The 17722-nt window shown below is 39.0% G+C and overlaps 1 protein-coding gene across 7 annotated transcripts in view; it reads right to left on the bottom strand.

Annotated features, from left to right (window-relative positions):
- The window catches only part of LOC100451861 (RNA polymerase I-specific transcription initiation factor RRN3-like), an 88399-nt gene that overhangs the window by 60888 nt on the left and 9789 nt on the right, over positions 1-17722 (bottom strand). For 5 of the 7 annotated variants that reach the window (XM_063717579.1, XM_063717580.1, XM_054534693.2 and 2 more), the window contains exons 5-12: positions 15190-15246; positions 14819-14943; positions 12204-12301; positions 8992-9049; positions 6072-6167; positions 5570-5769; positions 3716-3796; positions 1450-1526 (exon numbers count right to left, since the gene is read on the bottom strand). In XM_063717579.1, coding sequence (XP_063573649.1) covers positions 1450-1526; positions 3716-3796; positions 5570-5769; positions 6072-6167; positions 8992-9049; positions 12204-12301; positions 14819-14943; positions 15190-15246 — 792 coding nt within the window. Of the gene's footprint in view, positions 1-1449; positions 1527-3715; positions 3797-5569; positions 5770-6071; positions 6168-8991; positions 9050-12203; positions 12302-14818; positions 14944-15189; positions 15247-16215; positions 16352-16573; positions 16606-17722 lie in introns of those variants that run through there. The other 2 variants (XM_054534698.2, XM_054534699.2) reach the window with 2 other exon arrangements.

A 17722-nucleotide genomic window follows, 5' to 3' on the forward strand; every position in this document is an offset into this window, starting at 1 on the left:
CTGCTGTATGAAAATGCAGGTTGATTTCCAATTTTGTCCCAAGTCTGTCTCTTTTAGAGAAACCCTCGAACTACTAATGAATTAGGAGTGTTGATAGCACTTTCAATCTGGACAGTGGGGATTTATAAATTGCCAAATAGCAGACAAGTATTTTAGTCTTTCTTATAAAACAAAACAAAATCAGATCTTTTTTGGGTATAAATTAGTAATGAAGAAAGAAACTATTGTAGAATAGGTACTCTTATATACTGGTGGTGTGATTATAAACTGGTACAATCTCTTTAGATTTGTGACTTAGAAATATATATATATATATATATATATATATATATATTTTTTTTTTTTAAAGAGACAGGGTCTTGCTCGGTTGCCCAGGCTAGTGTGCAATGGCGTGATCTTAGTTCACTGCAGCCTCAAACTCCTGGGCTCAAGCAATCTTCCCTCTTCAGCCTCCTGAGTAGCTGGGGCTACAGGCACACACTACCATACCTGGCTAGTTTTAAATATCTTTTTGTAAAGACAGCGTCTTGCCACATTACCAAGGCTGGTTGAACTCCTGGCCTCAAGCGATCCTCCTGCCCCAGCCTCCCAAAGTCCTGGGATTACGGGTATGAGCCACTGCGCCTAGTCAAATGTATTATTTAAACATACACACATACACACACTCTAACATGGAGCCTTTCGTTATAACTCTTAGTTGGGAATCTATACCAAGAAAGTAATATGAAATACAAAAATATTTTAAGCCCAAAGATATCTTTATAACTGCAGAAAATGCACAAGTGTATTTTGACACACCAATGAATATTGTTTAAATTTTTAGTAATTTGAATCAATGGAAACAGAATCATTGCTAGGGAAATCAGAGATCATTTTTGTCTTTTATTTGTAATTTTCAAACTTCTATAATAAGGATGCTATTTAAATAAGATAAAAAAGTATACAGATGGTCCCTAACTTAACTTATGACGCTTTGACTTATGTTTGTTTGGCTGGATGACTGGTTTATTAGGGTATTAAATGCATTTTTGATATACGGATTTCTCAGGGCATTAACCCCAGTGTAAGTCAAGCAGCATCTATGTATACAATATTAACGATTATGTTTAAAAATGCATGATCAATAAACTAAGAAAAATGTTAACAATTATTCTCTAATTTTGGTGGAGACAAGGTCTTGCTATGTTGCCCAGGCTGGTCTCAAACTCCTGGTCTCAAATGAAAACACCTGCCTTGGCCTCCCAAAGTGCTGGGATTAGTGAGCCACTGTGCCTGGCCAAAATGTTAACAATTATATGTTTAGGTGGTAGGATATGGGTATGTTTCCCTTTTTATGCTTTTGTGTACTTCTCAGTCCTTATGAGCATAGATTGTAATATTGTTATAATCTGAAAAGAATACAACTTTCAAATAACAAAAACATAAAACACAGTTAATACTGAGACTTACTTGGCAGCTTGGACATCTGTGTTGGAAAGGTTTCCTTGAGCTATTGTTTTTACTTGATTATAGGCAGCCTTGATAACCTAGGACAGATAAGAAAAGTTGGTCATCTGTGGTCAGTACCAGAGTCTCTGCAGCACTGACACACTTCTTTACCGAGGCAAAAACACAGATAGAAGGTTAGTTCCAGACAAACAGCACAGTGTCCATGCGGAATGCTGTCATCACTATGGGTTCCTTATTCTTCCTATGTTCATAAAGCAGCTGTTTATACACAATCCTCCTGCCCCAGCCTCCCAAGAAGCTGGGACTACAGGTGCATGCTACCAGGCCTGGCTAATTTTTTAGCTTTTTTTGTAGAGATGTGTGGGCTCAAGTAATCCTCCCACCTTAACCTCCCAAAGTGTTGGGATTATAGGTGTGAGCCACCACACCTGGCCAAACACATGGATTTCTAATCACCCATAAAGAACAAGCACCTTTAAAACTTCCCCAGACTCTTGCAGTGTCATGCCATTACTACTGCTATCTCTTACTATTCACTAAGAAGAGAGTAGTAATCCATACACAGCCAATTTGTAAGGCTTGTCCACACTTACTAAGCCAGAGTCAAGAAGGAATCTAATCCTTGTATGGTATTTAAAAAAAGAAAGAAAGAATAAAGTTCCAGGGATGTGGGTACTTGGTAAATATTTGTTGAATAAATAAATAAATCTGGCCATGATTTTCTCCATCCCAGTGCTGGCTGGGCCTGCTACTTATTTTTCCCTCTGATCACCTAAATTCTAGGACCTCCATTTCCCCTTCATTTTAGCTGCCCATTTTCAGAGCCACACCCCAGACCTGATCATAGCCTAAATCTGCATACCTCTGAAGCCCTCAATTCTAAGACCCCGACCTCAGTCTTTAATCTCACTATCCTTATTCTTCCACTTTATCAAGATCTCTAGTTCCTTGACTTGTCCAGTCTTTCAATTTATCAGGCCCCCTCTGGCTTCACTTCTCTATTGAGCCTAGATCCCTGAATTATCCTTTTAATCACTCTTGCCAATGCTCCCAACTCCCTTGCTATCTCCTCATACTTCTGACCTGCCCACTTTGCAGGATTCCAACCTGGGATTAACCCTAATACCTACCTCCTCCATTTCTCCATTAGGCTTGTGAATGCAACTGATGAAAAATTACATGACAGTGCTGACTGACTGTACTATGAATCTGTGGTCGCTGATTTCAAGGATACATCTACACTACAGCGAATACCCACTTTTTGTGTACCTCACTATTTGTCTGTCCCAAACTTCACTACTTTCTTTAAACTTTCCTCTCTTGTCTGTCAAAACATGACTTAGCCTCCTGCCTCACTGAGGAGGTACTTCCCCATCTTCCCAATATCTTCCAATATTAGCCTGTCTGTAAGGCTAAAAGGTCCACTTGTGTGCTGGATCCCACGTATTCCTTTCTCAGACTTGAGCCATTTATAATTTTCTATCTCCGACATCTGCTTCGATCTTTTTGTTCAGTATGTCTCTTTCAACCTAATCTCTCAGTGTAAACTCTCCTAAAACAACCTGCTCCTTGAATGTCTAAGCTCCACTAGCCCACACCAACCTCTCATTTCTTACTTGTCATTCATTCCTTAATCACTACACATTTTAGCCAATTTCCACTACTCTAGTCAAAACTGTTAAGATCACCCATGATGTCCTAGCTTGCTGAAACTACCAGACTTCTCAGTGGTAATGAATGTTATTTCACTGTGGGCCAAAATGGTGTTAAACATACTCTCTTTCCTATCCATCAAATATATCAGCTTCTCTTTTTCTTTCTGTTTACCTGGGCCATTTTTCTTAGCCACTTACTCCTTAAATGGTGTTGTTTCCCAGAAATTGAGCTTTAGTTTTCTTTTCCTACAATCATTCATACATATCCCTGATTTCAACATAATCTGTATACTGAAGACTTGCAAATAAACATCCTGGCCTTCCCCTCTCCTGGGTTCTCAATTTAGATGTCTCAGAGCCAACTCAATGCAACTTGTCCAACCAGAACCAAAATATGAAGGAGGCAATTCTCTCCTCTTTCCTGGAAGCATTAGTATACATGTGTACATTTCCCTACAGCAGATAATGCTTCAATGATATCATACTCTACAGAGCTCTGATAAGTCATTGCATTGCATTCAAACATTCCATATTTTAACTAAAAACATGTTGATGTTGGGGGGGAGGAAATAACTTGTTCATGAAAGAAGTTTGGTGAGTTTGCAGCTTACATCTCCAGCAGCTGTGGCCTGGGAGAGAGTATAAATCCCGAAGAGTCCAGAATCTGAGTAACTGGCATTAAATGCAGAAACCTGAAAGATAATGAGACTTTACTGTATGATATTCTACCAGGTAAAACAGGGCATGATTTCTTTGTTTGCCTTGAAAAAACTTGGACCTTCACAGTATAAACAAAATAGATTAATATTTTACTTAACCAGTTCTGTCAAGAAGTGAAATATTCTGTAAATAGGTTACCTCTTTCAGAACTATCATGGCTTTGTTTTTTCATTTAAATATTTCTAAAATGACTGCTCTCTTTCCTTTATGCTGGGTATTGTCTAACCTTCTTTAGATGATTAAAACACTAATCTGCAAACACTAATCTGCAAACATTATTATTATAATATAGATGGGCTTTGGCATTAGGCAGACCTGGTTTCTTCTCTCTGCTGTTGGTAGGGACTTTTTCACCAATTTACTTTCATTTCTCTTATACACTCATGTCAAAAAGTTAAGAGAAAAATTTCTGCTTAGTGGTCATTACCCAGATGTCCAAGGTATCAAGAGTTTAGCCTCTGAATAACAGGGATATTGCTATCTAGTTTGAGCAGAGCTTTTAGCTCTCTAGGGTGAACCCGATTTGCAGTGTTTATGTGGACCATTTACATAAAAATTATCTAAATTCTTATTAAAAATACAAACTTTCAGATTCCCAAAATGGACCTACTGACTCAGGTCCCTGTGGATGTAGCCTGGGAGCCCAGATTTTTAACAAGTGTTCCAGGTGATTCTTCTGTACAATAAACTTAGAGAACCATTGGCTCAGTCCATGTAAAGCATAAGAATGGACTTCAATTCTTTTATTTATTTATATATTTTTTTGAGACAGAGTCTTGCTCTGTCACCCAGGCTGGAGTGCAGTGGCATGATCTCGGCTCACTGAATCCTCTGCCTCCCAGGTTCAAGTGATTCTTCTGCCTCAGCCTCCCGAGTAGCTGGGACTACAGGCGTGCGCCACCACGCCCAGCCAATTTTTGTATTTTTAGTAGAGACGGGGTTTCACCGTGTTAGCCAGGATGGTCTCGATCTCCTGACCTCGTGATCCACCCACCTCGGCCTCCCAAAGTGCTGGGATTACAGGCGTGAGCCACTGTGCTTGGCCTGGACTTCAATTTCTTTAATTATAATTCTGAGGCCATCCTATTTATACTCTAAATTTCTGGCCAAGTTCTGAACTAGGAATTTCTATTAAATTACTTCATTGGATTAGGAGAGATGGGGGTTTCACCATGTTGGCCAGGCTGGTCTCGAACTCCTGACCTCAAGTGATCCGCCCACCTCAGCCTCTCAGAGTGCGGGGATTTTAGTTGTGAGCCACTGCACCAGCCTCTCATTTTTCTTTTTAAATTTAATCTCAAGCGAATGAGTGATCTGTAAACAATTTCTTGGTGTTCATCTTGTCCACTTGCTTGGAAAACAAGGAATAGTGAGATTCAGGATACAGTAGCCACAAGAACAGAAGGGGACAGAAGAAAATCTAGAGAAAAAGACTAGTTAGAATCTAGGGGAAAGTTTAATATCTACAACTTTATTCTAAAGGGAACGGATGTGTGGATTCCCTTTATTTCTAAGCATTCAATTCCTCTTTTTATATTACTAATGACAAGTAATAGACAAAGTGGAAAAGCCAGTGAGTTTTTGATAGGCCCTCAAAGATACTAAAATCAAGCCTGGCTATCTCTTCAATCATACAAAGATTTTCTGTGTGTTTGTCTTACATTTTAAGAGTAGATTATCAGAATTATATCTTAAATACTGAGCCTTTGAAAGCAAAAAGAGAGATACCAACTATTCAGACTCACATCAAATGGCTGCTGAGTTGCCTTGGCAACAGCCTGGTGCAGACGGCTGGTGGTGTTGCTGCTCCTCTTGACATGTGGCCCAGCACCGAGGACATGCTGGAGAACACTAAATGCATTTGCCTCTGCACTTCCCGCAACAGCACTTTCTGCTACAAAAGCGGCATGGACAAGACTGTCTCCATTCTGTTCTCGGATTTCACCTGGGGCCAGGTTAAGGATAGAGGGAAGAAGAAAATGGCTTGTTCACCATTGGTTTCATTCTCCAGTATTTCCTACAACACAGTATTAACCCACGAGTCTTTTCTGCGGCTCGGTGCTTTCCCCATGCCATCCTGTCCCCAAACACACACAAAACATATGCTCAAAATACAATACCCAAGCCATCCAATTCTGTGCTGAGACTGTTGAGTAGTAAATATTCAGGCCTATTCCACCTCGACATGCTATTCTAGTGGGGAAATGCCCTTCTGATAAATTAACCCTAATAGAATGAAATGCTTACCTCCACAGTATTTGGCCTTTGCACCAGATAAACCAAGTCTACCCCTCATGTTGAGAAACTGTTCAGCAACTTGCTTTAGAACAGGATGACTCACACCTGTTTCAACAGAAGCAAAAACAAAGCTAGAACCAGAATTACTAAAACACAATCATAAAATATTTTTTCCTTGTTTTAAAAATACGATTGTAAAATCCAAACACTACAAAATAAATAAGAGTCTTCCTGCCATAATGCCACACAGAGATACCCAATTACAGTTTACTATTACTAAACTATTTACTATATACTTAGTATTACTATTCATCTAGAATTTTTTTCTGTGTAGTTAATATTATCCTCAATTTATTTCTAAAATGGTATCATTCTGTTGATATTGTTTCTAACTTATCTTTCATAATTCGCAAATTTCTAAGTGAGTAGTCTACATCAAATATTTAATGGTTATAAAGAATCCCTTTCTATGGCTGTACCACCATTTATTTGATCAATCCCCTCCTAATGGACGTTAGCATGTTTCTAACAGTTAGCTCTTAAAACAACATTGCATTGTCCATCAAAGAACACTATATCAAGAAAGTAAAAACAGGACCCATGAAATGAAGGAAAATATTTACAGATAATATATCTGCTAACAGCTTGAGTATCCAAAATATATAAAGAACCTTTACAACTCAACAATTTAAAAAAAAATTTAAAAATGGGCAAAGACTTGAATAGACATTTCTCCAAAGCTGACCGGACACGGTGGCTCACATCTATAATCCCAACAGTTTGGGAGGCCGAGGTGGGTGGATCACCTGAGCTCAGGAGTTCGAGACCAGCCCAGCCAACATGGTGAAACCCCATCTCTACTAAAATTACAAAAATTAGCCAGGAATGGTGGCATGCACCTGTAATCCCAGCTACTTGGGAGGCTGAGGCCAGAGAATAGCTTGAACCTGGGAAGTGGAGGTTGCAGTGAGCTGAGATTGTGCCACTGCACTCCAGCCTGGGTGACAGAGCAAGCCTCTGTCTCAAAAAAACAAACAAACAAAAAGTTATACAAATGGACAAAAAGCACATGAAAATATGTTCAATGTCATTTGTCATTAGGGAAATACAAATCAAAACTACAATGAACACTTCCCACCCAGTAGTACGTTCATAATCAGAAAGACAGACAATAAGTGTTGGTAAGGATGTGGAGAAATTGAAACCTTTGTGCACTGCTGGTGGGAATGTAAAATGGTGCAGCTACTTTGGACAACAGTCTGGCAGTTCCCCAGATGGTTAAACAGAGTTACCATATGTCCTGGCAATTCTATTCTTAGACATAACCAAAAGAACTAAAAACAGGTGTCCTAAGAAAAATGTACACATGAATGTTTACATTTATGACAGCCAAAAGGTAAAAACAACCCAAATGCCAATGAATGAATAAACAAAATGTGGTAATGGGGTATTCTTGAGCCATAAAAGGGAATAAGACATTGACACATGCTACAATATGGATGGACCTTGAAAACATGATGCTAAGTAAGAAAAGCCAGTTACAAAAGGCCACATATCGTATGACTCCATTTATAGGAAATGTCCAGAATAGTCAAATCTATAGAGACAAAGTAGATTATTGCTACTTAGGAGGCTGAGGTGGGAGGATCACCTGAGCCTAGGAGTTCAAGGCAGTGAGCTATGATTGTGCCACTGTGCTCCAGCTTGGGCAACAGAATGAGACCTCCATCTCTTAAAAAAAAAAAACAAAGTAGATTAGTGGATGCCACAGGCAGGGGGAAGATGAGAATGGGGAGTGGCTGCTAATGGGTATGGGGCTTTTGGGGGGATGATGAACACACCCTGAAATTAGGTAGTGGTAATAGTTGAATCTATTAAAAACCACAGAACTATTCACTTCAAAAGGGTGAATTTTATGGCATGTAAATTATATCTTAAGCTGTTATTTGCAAAACAAAACAAAAAATATTACAAATGATATTCTCATACAACTACTTTGTAAACTTGATCTAATGTTTCTGTAAGACAAATTCTTAAAAGTCACTGGGTCTATGAGTATAAACATTTAGAATTTTATTTTTTTGAGACAGAGTCTCACTCTGTCGCCCATGCTGGAGTGCAGTGGCATGATCTCAGCTGACTGCAATCACTGCCTCCTGGGTTCAAGCAATTCTCCTCCTCAGCCCCTCGATAGCTGGGATTACAGGCATGTGTCACCATGCCTGACTAGTTTTTGTGTTTTTAGTAGAGACGGGGTTTCGCCATGTTGGCTAGGCTGGTCTTGAACTCCTGACCTCAGGTGATCTGCTCACCTCAGCCTCCCAAAGTGCTAGGATTACAGGCATAAGCCACCATGCCCAGCCTAGAATTTTAACAGATATATTCAAAAAGATCTCCCAAAATGTTGTACTAGTTTATATTCCTACTAACAATTTGTGAGAGTGCCTATTTCTCCATACCCTGGTTAATTCTGGGCAGAGTCAATCTTTTAATTTTGCCAATATCACAGATTAAAATTTTCTTAATTATTAGTGAGGCTGATCATTTAAAACAAAGATAGTTGGCTACACATATACAAACATATTTCTCCCATGAACTGTCTGTTCATGCCCTTTGCCTGTTTTTCTAGTAAGCTGTACTTCCTTTTAAAAAAGTTTGTAAAAGCTCTTTGCTTTGAGAAATTCACCTTTGTCACAGGTTTTACAAATACTGTAAAGAATTTAAAGCCAGTGGTTTACGAATTTAAATGTTGGATTCTGCCTTCCAAAACAAATGACTAGCAATTAAAATCCTATGATATATTGCCTGTCTGACATAAATAGAAGGCTGAAGTTTTCAAATTTTGTTCAATCCTATGTTCACATAATTACAGTTTAAGGAACTGCTCTTAAGGAAGCAAACTGATAGGCAGGCAATACTCTAAACTTACCAAGTCCAATCAAAGCCATTCTTGCACTTGTGAAATGGTTCTGAATGAAGTAATGTAACTGAGGAAGTTAAAAACACTTATTAGGTTATATTAGCATAAATATAAAAAGCTGTAAAAACATAAAAGTACAGCTTGGAAGAAAATAAATACTTAGCCTTATAAGCTGCTGTAATGAACTACAAGGTACTAACTGAGGTGAATTACCCTGGGATTTTATTATAAAAATTATTGCTTAAAAGAACTAGAACCTAATTGTGGTCATGGTTGCACAACTCTGTGAATATAATGAAAACCACTGAATTGTGTACACTTTAAATAGGTTGTATAGTATGGTGAATTACATCTCAACAAAGCTGTTATTTATAAAAGGAATAAAAAGAGGCTGGGTGCAGTAGCTCATGCCTGTAATCCCAGCACTCTGGGAGGCCAAGGCTGGCAGATCATTTGAGGCCACGAGTTTGAGACCAGCCTGGGCAACACAGCGAAATCCTGACTCTACTAAAAATGCAAAAATTAGCCAGGCATGGTGGTGCATGCCTGTAATCCCAGCTACTTGGGTGGCTGAGGCACGAGAATTGTTTGAACCCAGGAGGCAGAGGTTGCAGTGAGCTGAGATCGTGCTACTGCACTCTGGCCTGGGTGACACAGCAAGATTCTGTCTCAAAAAAAAAAAAAAAAAGGGAATAAAAAGAAATTAGAGCATACGTTGGCCTAAACTTGAAAAAGTGGACTATGATTTTTATTATAATGTAGCTTACGTAGTATATCAGGTTTCTTTTTGTGTTTATATAGGTAGTAATGAAGCACTATTAACATTCTATAACAGGGCTAACAGAGTTTTACCACAACACCCTTCTCGTCCATCTTTGAAGCCAATCTCTACAAAGCTTTTCTGACCATGAAGTCATTGTTTGTACCAGGGTGTCCAAACTCTATGACCACAGAATTACTCAGAGAGCTTGAAAAACAAAAACGGTCACTGTCCCCCATTCTTGGCACTTACCCTACAGACTGATATAAAATATTAAATGTGGAATCCTAGAATCCTATTTAAAACCAACCAACTACCCATCCATCCAATCAACCACTCAGGTGATCCGAAGATTGGTGAGACTTGGTAATCACTGGTTTATATTACCACCTTAGGCTTAATATACAAAAGTAGGGCTAAAACATCTACTTTCAACAGAAATGCTATCCCTTCCAGATGGGTAAAAATTGGTTTGGGGTAACTAAGAAAAAAAAAACTCACGACTTTTATGTATAAAGTACAAATATACAGTACATAAACTCTATCTGTGGTATTAAAAGTAAGAGGTTTACAAAAAAATGGCTGGAAAGGCTCCTCAGGAAGGAAAGTGATAATGTTTGAGAATCACTGGGCTAAAGTAATGAAACTGAACTTTTAATCAATTTATCATAATCCGTGCCCTAAAATGAATGGTGTCTATATCTATGGAGTAACCTTGGAGAGTCATACTCTTTTTCTATTTATGTTTTTCTATTGATGCTGCCATTGCTCCAAGTATTCTAGCGCCAATTTCTTTAGAGTTTCCTTTAGCCTAGGGACACATTTAAAAAATACTATTAACTTTGAGATAACCAAGTTATGACAGTTAACATCTTGGTATTTGTCTATAATGCATACATACATACCTTTTATTAAAAAAAGGGACCTTTTGGTATGTCCTAATTCGTAAATTGCTTTATGTGACAATATGCTGTGAAGTTTTATGTATCAACTAATATTTTTGAATGGTTGAATACTGTTCCATTCTATAAGTTATTTAACTAGTTCCCTAATGCTGGATATTAACTTGTTTCTAATTTTTCACAATTATAAAACAATATTACAATAGCCATCCTTGTAGATAAACTTTTGCTATGTTTTAGCTAACTTAATGACACATCTTCATGAGGCTGAATTTGATGTCTAAAAAATTTCAAAACTCATTAGAGTCCAGTCTTATGAAAACTGCTGCCTGTTCAAGTTGGATGATACAAGTTAAAATTTGTAAATAAAAGTGCCATATAAATGGAAGGCATCAAATTGTTAATTGATAAGTCAAAAAGAGCAAGGGATACAGTTTAGTTTTCTGTAACGGCTAACTAAGAATGAAACGAGAGTAAAAACCTTAAATTTTTGAGTCAGATATACTTTGAAGGTGTTGATAATTCCCAATTTTTCTCTTAATGTCTTTTGATAAAATCTGTTTTTGGGTCTGGGTGGTAGGAATAGGAAATTAAGATTATATGCACATATCTACACTTGTAGATTTAGCATTCAATGTTTCAGTTTTGGAAACAAAGTTCTAAGATGCACATATGGCTGTGGCATGTGACAAACCCCTACAGCCAGCAAACGGAGGCTGGTGTGCTGAAGAACGTGAATGAGTGAGCGAGGATGGATTGGGAGCTAAGGAAGTGGGCTCAAGTCTTATTTACAAATTCAGAGAGACCAAAGAGTTTTAGTCAAAGGACCTATTTTATATATACATATACACACACACATACACATACACACACACACACACACACACACACATTTTTTTTTTTTTTGTAGAGACAGGGTCTTGCTATGTTGCCCAGGCTGATCTTGAACTCCTGGCCTCAAGTGATCCTTCTGTCTTGGCCTCCCAAAGTACTGAGATTACAGGTGTGAGCCACTGGGCCCAGCCCCTATTATGATACTTAAACATTTAAATACTGTTTAAAAAAGATACACAGGCTGGGTGCAATGGCTCATGCCTGTAATCCCAGCACTTTGAGAGGCAGAGGCAGAAGGACTGCTTGAGCTTAAGAGTTCAAGACCAGCCTAGGCAACACAGCAAGACCCCATATTTAAAACAAACAAACAAACAAACAAAAAAGATACATACACACAGAAAAGGGTTTAGAAGAAAATATACCAGGTATTAACACTGAGTGCCTTTAGGTACGTGAGATGTTTTCTTTTCCTTCATTTTGTTTGATTTTACTTTTTAATTTTTCTGTAATGATCATGTCCCTTTAGTCATGAAAACATTTCTTAAAGGATATACAAAAATTGTTCAGATAAAATTTTAGTTAAAAAGCAGGTGGATGAAAAAGCAAGCACGTTGAATTTCTTAAGGTTAGAAGATAAAAGGAAAAATTAACAAACAAGCCTGAAATGGTAGATGTTCAATTTAATGTGAAAAACAAGCACATTTCAAAATATGTTTTATTGGTACCTCCTCTGATGTCACTTTTCCAATCCTATAGTCAGGACAATACAAGGGATTAGCCAAGGCATTCCGGTAAGCTGCTGCATGCAAATTTTCAATGACATCTGTGAGATAAGTGAAGAAGCATTTAGGGAAATGCACTTTCAGTAAAGACAACATTTTTAAAACCTAGAAAGCAACAAGCCTATACAAATTTGGTCATCTTCTGGCATTCATATGTTGACAGGACTTAAAATTTATTATTATTTAACCTCTAGTAACTGCCAGTTTCTGCCAGTAGAATGTGCTGAGAAAAAAAAAAAAAAGATTACAAGGCAGCAGCTTCTATATACTGGAGTCCACCTAAACCACTTTTCTAACTTTAACCTAGCTGGTATCACTTGGAAGGTATACTGGCCTGGGTTTTGGGAAGTCCCCATCTAGTTATGGTTCTGCTGCCATCTTGCCATGTGACCTTGGACAAGTCATTTAATCTGAATTTTACTTACTCCTACGTTTCCTCTCTAGGTAATAAGGAGATTGTCAGGTAGCTTTCAGGGGACCAATGGGAGCTTCCACTGGGACATACTCCTCCGTGGTGCTTGGTGCTCTCCCTGCTTTCTTGCTTCAATGCCTTTTTGCCTGCAGTATTTCCTTCAGTTGCTCATTACCTGGCAACTTGCCTATGCGAGGCACTGTGCTAGGTGCCAGAAATACAGAGATGTGGAATATACAATGCCTGCCCTCAAATTTTAAGAGGAAAAACTGTGAAATAAAGTATTATGGGTACAATGTCAGCAGTGTGTCAGAAGTGCAGTAGAGGTACAAGGGAAGGGCAGTGGGAATTGGAAAACAATTAATACAAGTAATATATGGGATCCATCTTACAGAACGAGCTGGTGTTTCCCAGGGGAAATCATTTGGGAACATCATTTTAGGCATAGGAAGCAGACAAAACAAAGGCATAAAGTATAACGATAATTTGATTCAAATGGGAATTGCAGCTGGAAGAAGAGGGTAGAGCATAAAGTAAGAGAAGTGGGCTGGGGTAAGATCATGCAAGGCCATATATGTATATGCTGTTTGGACTTTATCCCACAGATAATAAGAAGGCTTACTTTCATGTCAGAAGGATCACTGTAATGGCCGTGTGGGAGATGGACTCAAGATGTAAACCTGGAACCTGACACCAGCCAGGAGACTACATAGTAACTGTTCAGGCAGAATAGATGCAGGCTGGTGCCTCACAGCCGCCAGTGGGGAAGAAGCCACTCTGGACACATAGGTCATCTTTTCTAAAATTGTACTATTCTATCTATTTCTTCAGTAGAAATCCTGAGCAACAAAGATCATGCTTCTCTGTGACACCAAGCATCATCACGAAATAACATCAGTCCCCAGGCCTGCATGTGGAGGGCAGCCTGTCCCATGCTGAGCCACTGAGTTGAGCTATTTCTGCTCTTCCTGCACATTTCTGCTCCCACCAGAAGTTGTATGACTCCCAAGAGTCAGCAGCGCTTGTTTACAGACTTGTATTACCAGTTGTACTTGTCAAGATTATATAATTAGACATTATATAAACATAAAATATGAATGCAAAAAAGATTCCTATTTAAAAAAATTAAGTTACTTACTTTGGAAAGACTCAATAAAGAGGAGATGGCTAAACAATAATAGCAACACAACAGTAAGCAATAATAGCAGCAGCAATAAACTGGTACAGGATTTGGGGTAAGCAAAACAACTCTTAAAAATCACTAGGGGTCAGGCACAGTGGCTCACGCCTGTAATCCTAGCACTTTGGGAAGCTGAGGTGGGAGGATCACTTCAGCCCAGGAGTTTGAGACCAGCCTGGGCAATAGAGTGAGACCTCATCTCCATAAAAAACTAAAAATAAAAATTAGCAGGGTGTGGTGGTGTGTGTCTGTAGACCCAGCTACTCAGGAGGCTGAAGCAGGAGGATCACCTGAGTCCAGAAGGTTCAGGCTGCAGTGAGACTGTGCCACTGCACTCCAGCCTGGGCAACAAGCAACACCCTGTCTCAAAAACAAACAAACAAACAAAAACAAAACATTGGGAAGGAAACAGGAAAAACTTCTAGGATCTTACAAACAATTTACTTACCATCAAACATGAAAAATGATTATAAGTGTTTAGAAACAAAAGAATAATAAATCTAAATAACAAATTTTTGAAAAAGATATTTTCAAATTCAAGTAGTAAAACATTTGGCCAGGCATGGTAGCTCACACCTGTAACACCAGCACTTTGGGAGGCTGAGGTGGGTAGATCACTTGAGGCCAGGAATTCAAGACTGAACTCCAGTCTGACCAACATGGCAAAACCCCGTTTCTACTAAAAATACAAAAAATTAGCCAGGTGTGGTGGTGCACACCTATAATTCCAGCTGCTCAGGAGGCTGAGGCAGGAGAATTGCTTGAACCCGGGAGGCGGAGGTTGCAGTGAGCCAAGATCGTGCCACTGCACTCCAGCCTGGGTGACAGAGTGAGACTCTGTCTCAAAAAAATAAATAAAAATAAATAAATAAATAAATTTTGACAGCAATTTTTTTTCTTCTATAAATTGACCTTCTAAAAAACCCAGTTATCTTAGAATCAAATGTGATCTGGAAATGTACTTACGAGTCTGCGGATTCTGAAAGGCCACAGCTTTGTCAATCTTTAGCTGAGGCTGAAGGTTAGCTACTTCCCAACGACGAAATTCTGGTGCTGTGGTGACATTGAGCAGGAACTCCATTAGAATATCACTACAGAAGACATCAAGATAAGAATTACGAGTCAAAAATGTAAAGTCAACATTTGAGATTCTACATAGCTGTAATGCTCTCAATGCGAAAGTTTACGTCTTGTGGTAAGCACAGTGTTTTTGAGCAGTTTATGAACAATAATCCAAAATGGAAGTCAGAGGTCATAATGATGCATTACAAAGACCAGAAATGAGCAGCTTAGTATTTCTTTCAAAGCAGAAGTCCTAAACACACACAGGTACTTACACATCATCCCGCAGGCATTCCACAGTGTAAGCCATGTTTTCCCTTGTTGCAGTCACACTGAATTGGAAAATAAACTACAGTAAATCATCTGAATCAGGATAGTAAGCTTCCCCTTATAATCTTCTGTTATATCAACCAATTCCTTTGGAAAGAAAATTTCTGAAGTATAAAAGGTGCGAACAATAATATAACAAAACTCCACATATTCACCAACTAAAATTCAAAATTTTTTTAAAAACCAGCAAATAATTCAACCTTAAAAGGAGTGAAATCTGGTCACGTTACAACACAGATGAACCCTGAGGACATTATGCTAAGGATAATAAGCCAGTCACAAAGGGACAAATATTGTATGATTCTACTTATGAGGTACCTGGAGTAGTCAAATTTGTAGAGACTGAAAAGAGAATGGCAGTTGCCAGAGGCTGAGGGGAGGGGAGAATGAGCAGCCATTGTTTAACAGGTACAGAGTTTCAGGTGGGAGAAGAAAGGAAAGTTCTGGAGCTGAATGTTGGTGATGGTTGCTGAATACCACTTAACTGCACACTCAAGAAAATGATAAATTTGGGCCGGGTGCGGTGGCTCACACCTGTAATCCCAGCACTTTGGGAGGCCGAGGTGGGCGGATCACTTGAGGTCAGGAGTTTGAGACCAGCCTGGCCGACAGGGTGAAACCATGGTCTCTACTAAAAATACAAAAATTAGCCAAGCATGGTGGCGCATGCCTGTAATCCCAGCTACCAGGGAGGCTGAGGTAGGAGAATCGCTTGAACCCAAGAGGCAGAGGTTACAGTGAGCCAAGATCATGCCACTGCACTCCAGCCTGGGCGACACAGCGAGACTGTCTTAAAAAAAAAAAAAAAAAAAATTTATGTTATATACATTTGACCACAATTTTTTAAAATGGCAAATAAAGTTGAAGATCTTTTCGTACCCTTCCAAGGCCAATTCCCTCACTCTCTCCCACTCTGGAAACCACAATCATAAGCACTACATAGTATTTTTCTGCTTAAAAAATTAAAATACCTTAAAAAAATCTTGAAACTTGCTTGTTCACACACTATTTTGCCCTTCAGTTGTGCTATGTTGATGTATAGATCTAGTTCATTCCGTAATGGCTGTGTAGCGGTCTCATCATGACTCTGTCATACTTTACCCATTTCCCTAAAGATGGACACTTAGATCATTTCCAGTCTTTATAAAGAATACCTTTGTGAATGTGATTAAAAACTGTGGGGTTTTTCAATATTACCAGATATTCTTTGATTCTTTCCTAAGTGGTTGTATCAATTTATACTCTTATCAGCAGAATGAGACATTCTCTATCATCTTTACCACTGACAACACAATATATAAAAAATCTGGGCTGGGTGCAGTGGCTCACATCTGTAATCCCAGCATGCTGAGCTGAGGTGAGAGGATCACCTGAGGCCAGGAGTTCAAGACCAGTCTGGGCAACATAGTGAGACCTCCATCTGTACAAAAAAAAAACAAAAAATTAGCCGGGCATGGAGGAATGTGCCTATAGTCCTAGGTAATTGGGAAGCGGAGGGAGAAGAATCGCTTGAGCCCAGGAGTTCAAGGCTGCAATAAGACATGTCTGCACCACTCCACTCTAGCCTGGGCAACAGAGCAAGACCCTGTCTTTAAAATAAATTAATTAAAAAAAAGAAATGCTGTTTCTGTCCTGACTGTTCCACTGACCAGCTGCTCCCCAAGTCTCTCTCCCTCTCTTTGGATCTTCCTACTCCTGAGACACAGCAATATTGAAATTAAGCTAATGAATAACCCGACAATGGCCTCTAAGTATACAAGTGAAAGGAAGAGTCTCATGTCTCTCACTTTAAATCAGAAGCTAGAAGGGATTAAGCTTCTGAGGAAGTGAAGAAGGCATGTTAAAAACGGAGACAGGTCAAAAGCTAGGCCTCTTGCAACAGTGCAGTTCTTGAAGAAAACTAAAAGTGCTACTCCACTGAACACATGAATGATATGAAAGCAAGACAGCCTTATTGCTGATAACAGAGAGTTTTACTGGTCTGGATTAGATCAAACTGTATTCCCTTAAGTCAAAGCTTAATCCAGAGCAATGCCCTAACTCTCTTCAATTATATGAAGGCTGAGAGAGGTGAGGTGCAGAAGAAAAGTCTGAAGCTAGCAGAGGTTAGTTCATGAGCTTTAAGGAAAGAAGCCATCTTCTTAATATAATAGTACACAGTGAAGCAGCAAATGCTAATATAGAAGCTGCAGCAAGTTATCCAGAAGATCTACATAAGATCATCGATGAAGGTGGCTACACTAAACCACAGATTTTCAATGCTGACAAAACAGCCTTACATTGGAAGATGCTGTCCAGGACTTTCGTAGCTAGAGAAAAGTCAATGCCTGGCGTCAAAGCTTCAAACGACAGGCTGACTCTTGTTGGGGACTAATGCAGCTGGTGACTTTAGGATGAGGTCATGTACCGTTCTCAAAATCCTAGAGCCCTTAGGAATTATGCTAAATCTACTCTGCCTGTGCTCTGTAAATGGAACAA

Source organism: Pongo abelii, chromosome 18 (genome assembly GCF_028885655.2).
Source record: "Pongo abelii isolate AG06213 chromosome 18, NHGRI_mPonAbe1-v2.0_pri, whole genome shotgun sequence".
Taxonomy (NCBI): domain Eukaryota; kingdom Metazoa; phylum Chordata; class Mammalia; order Primates; family Hominidae; genus Pongo; species Pongo abelii.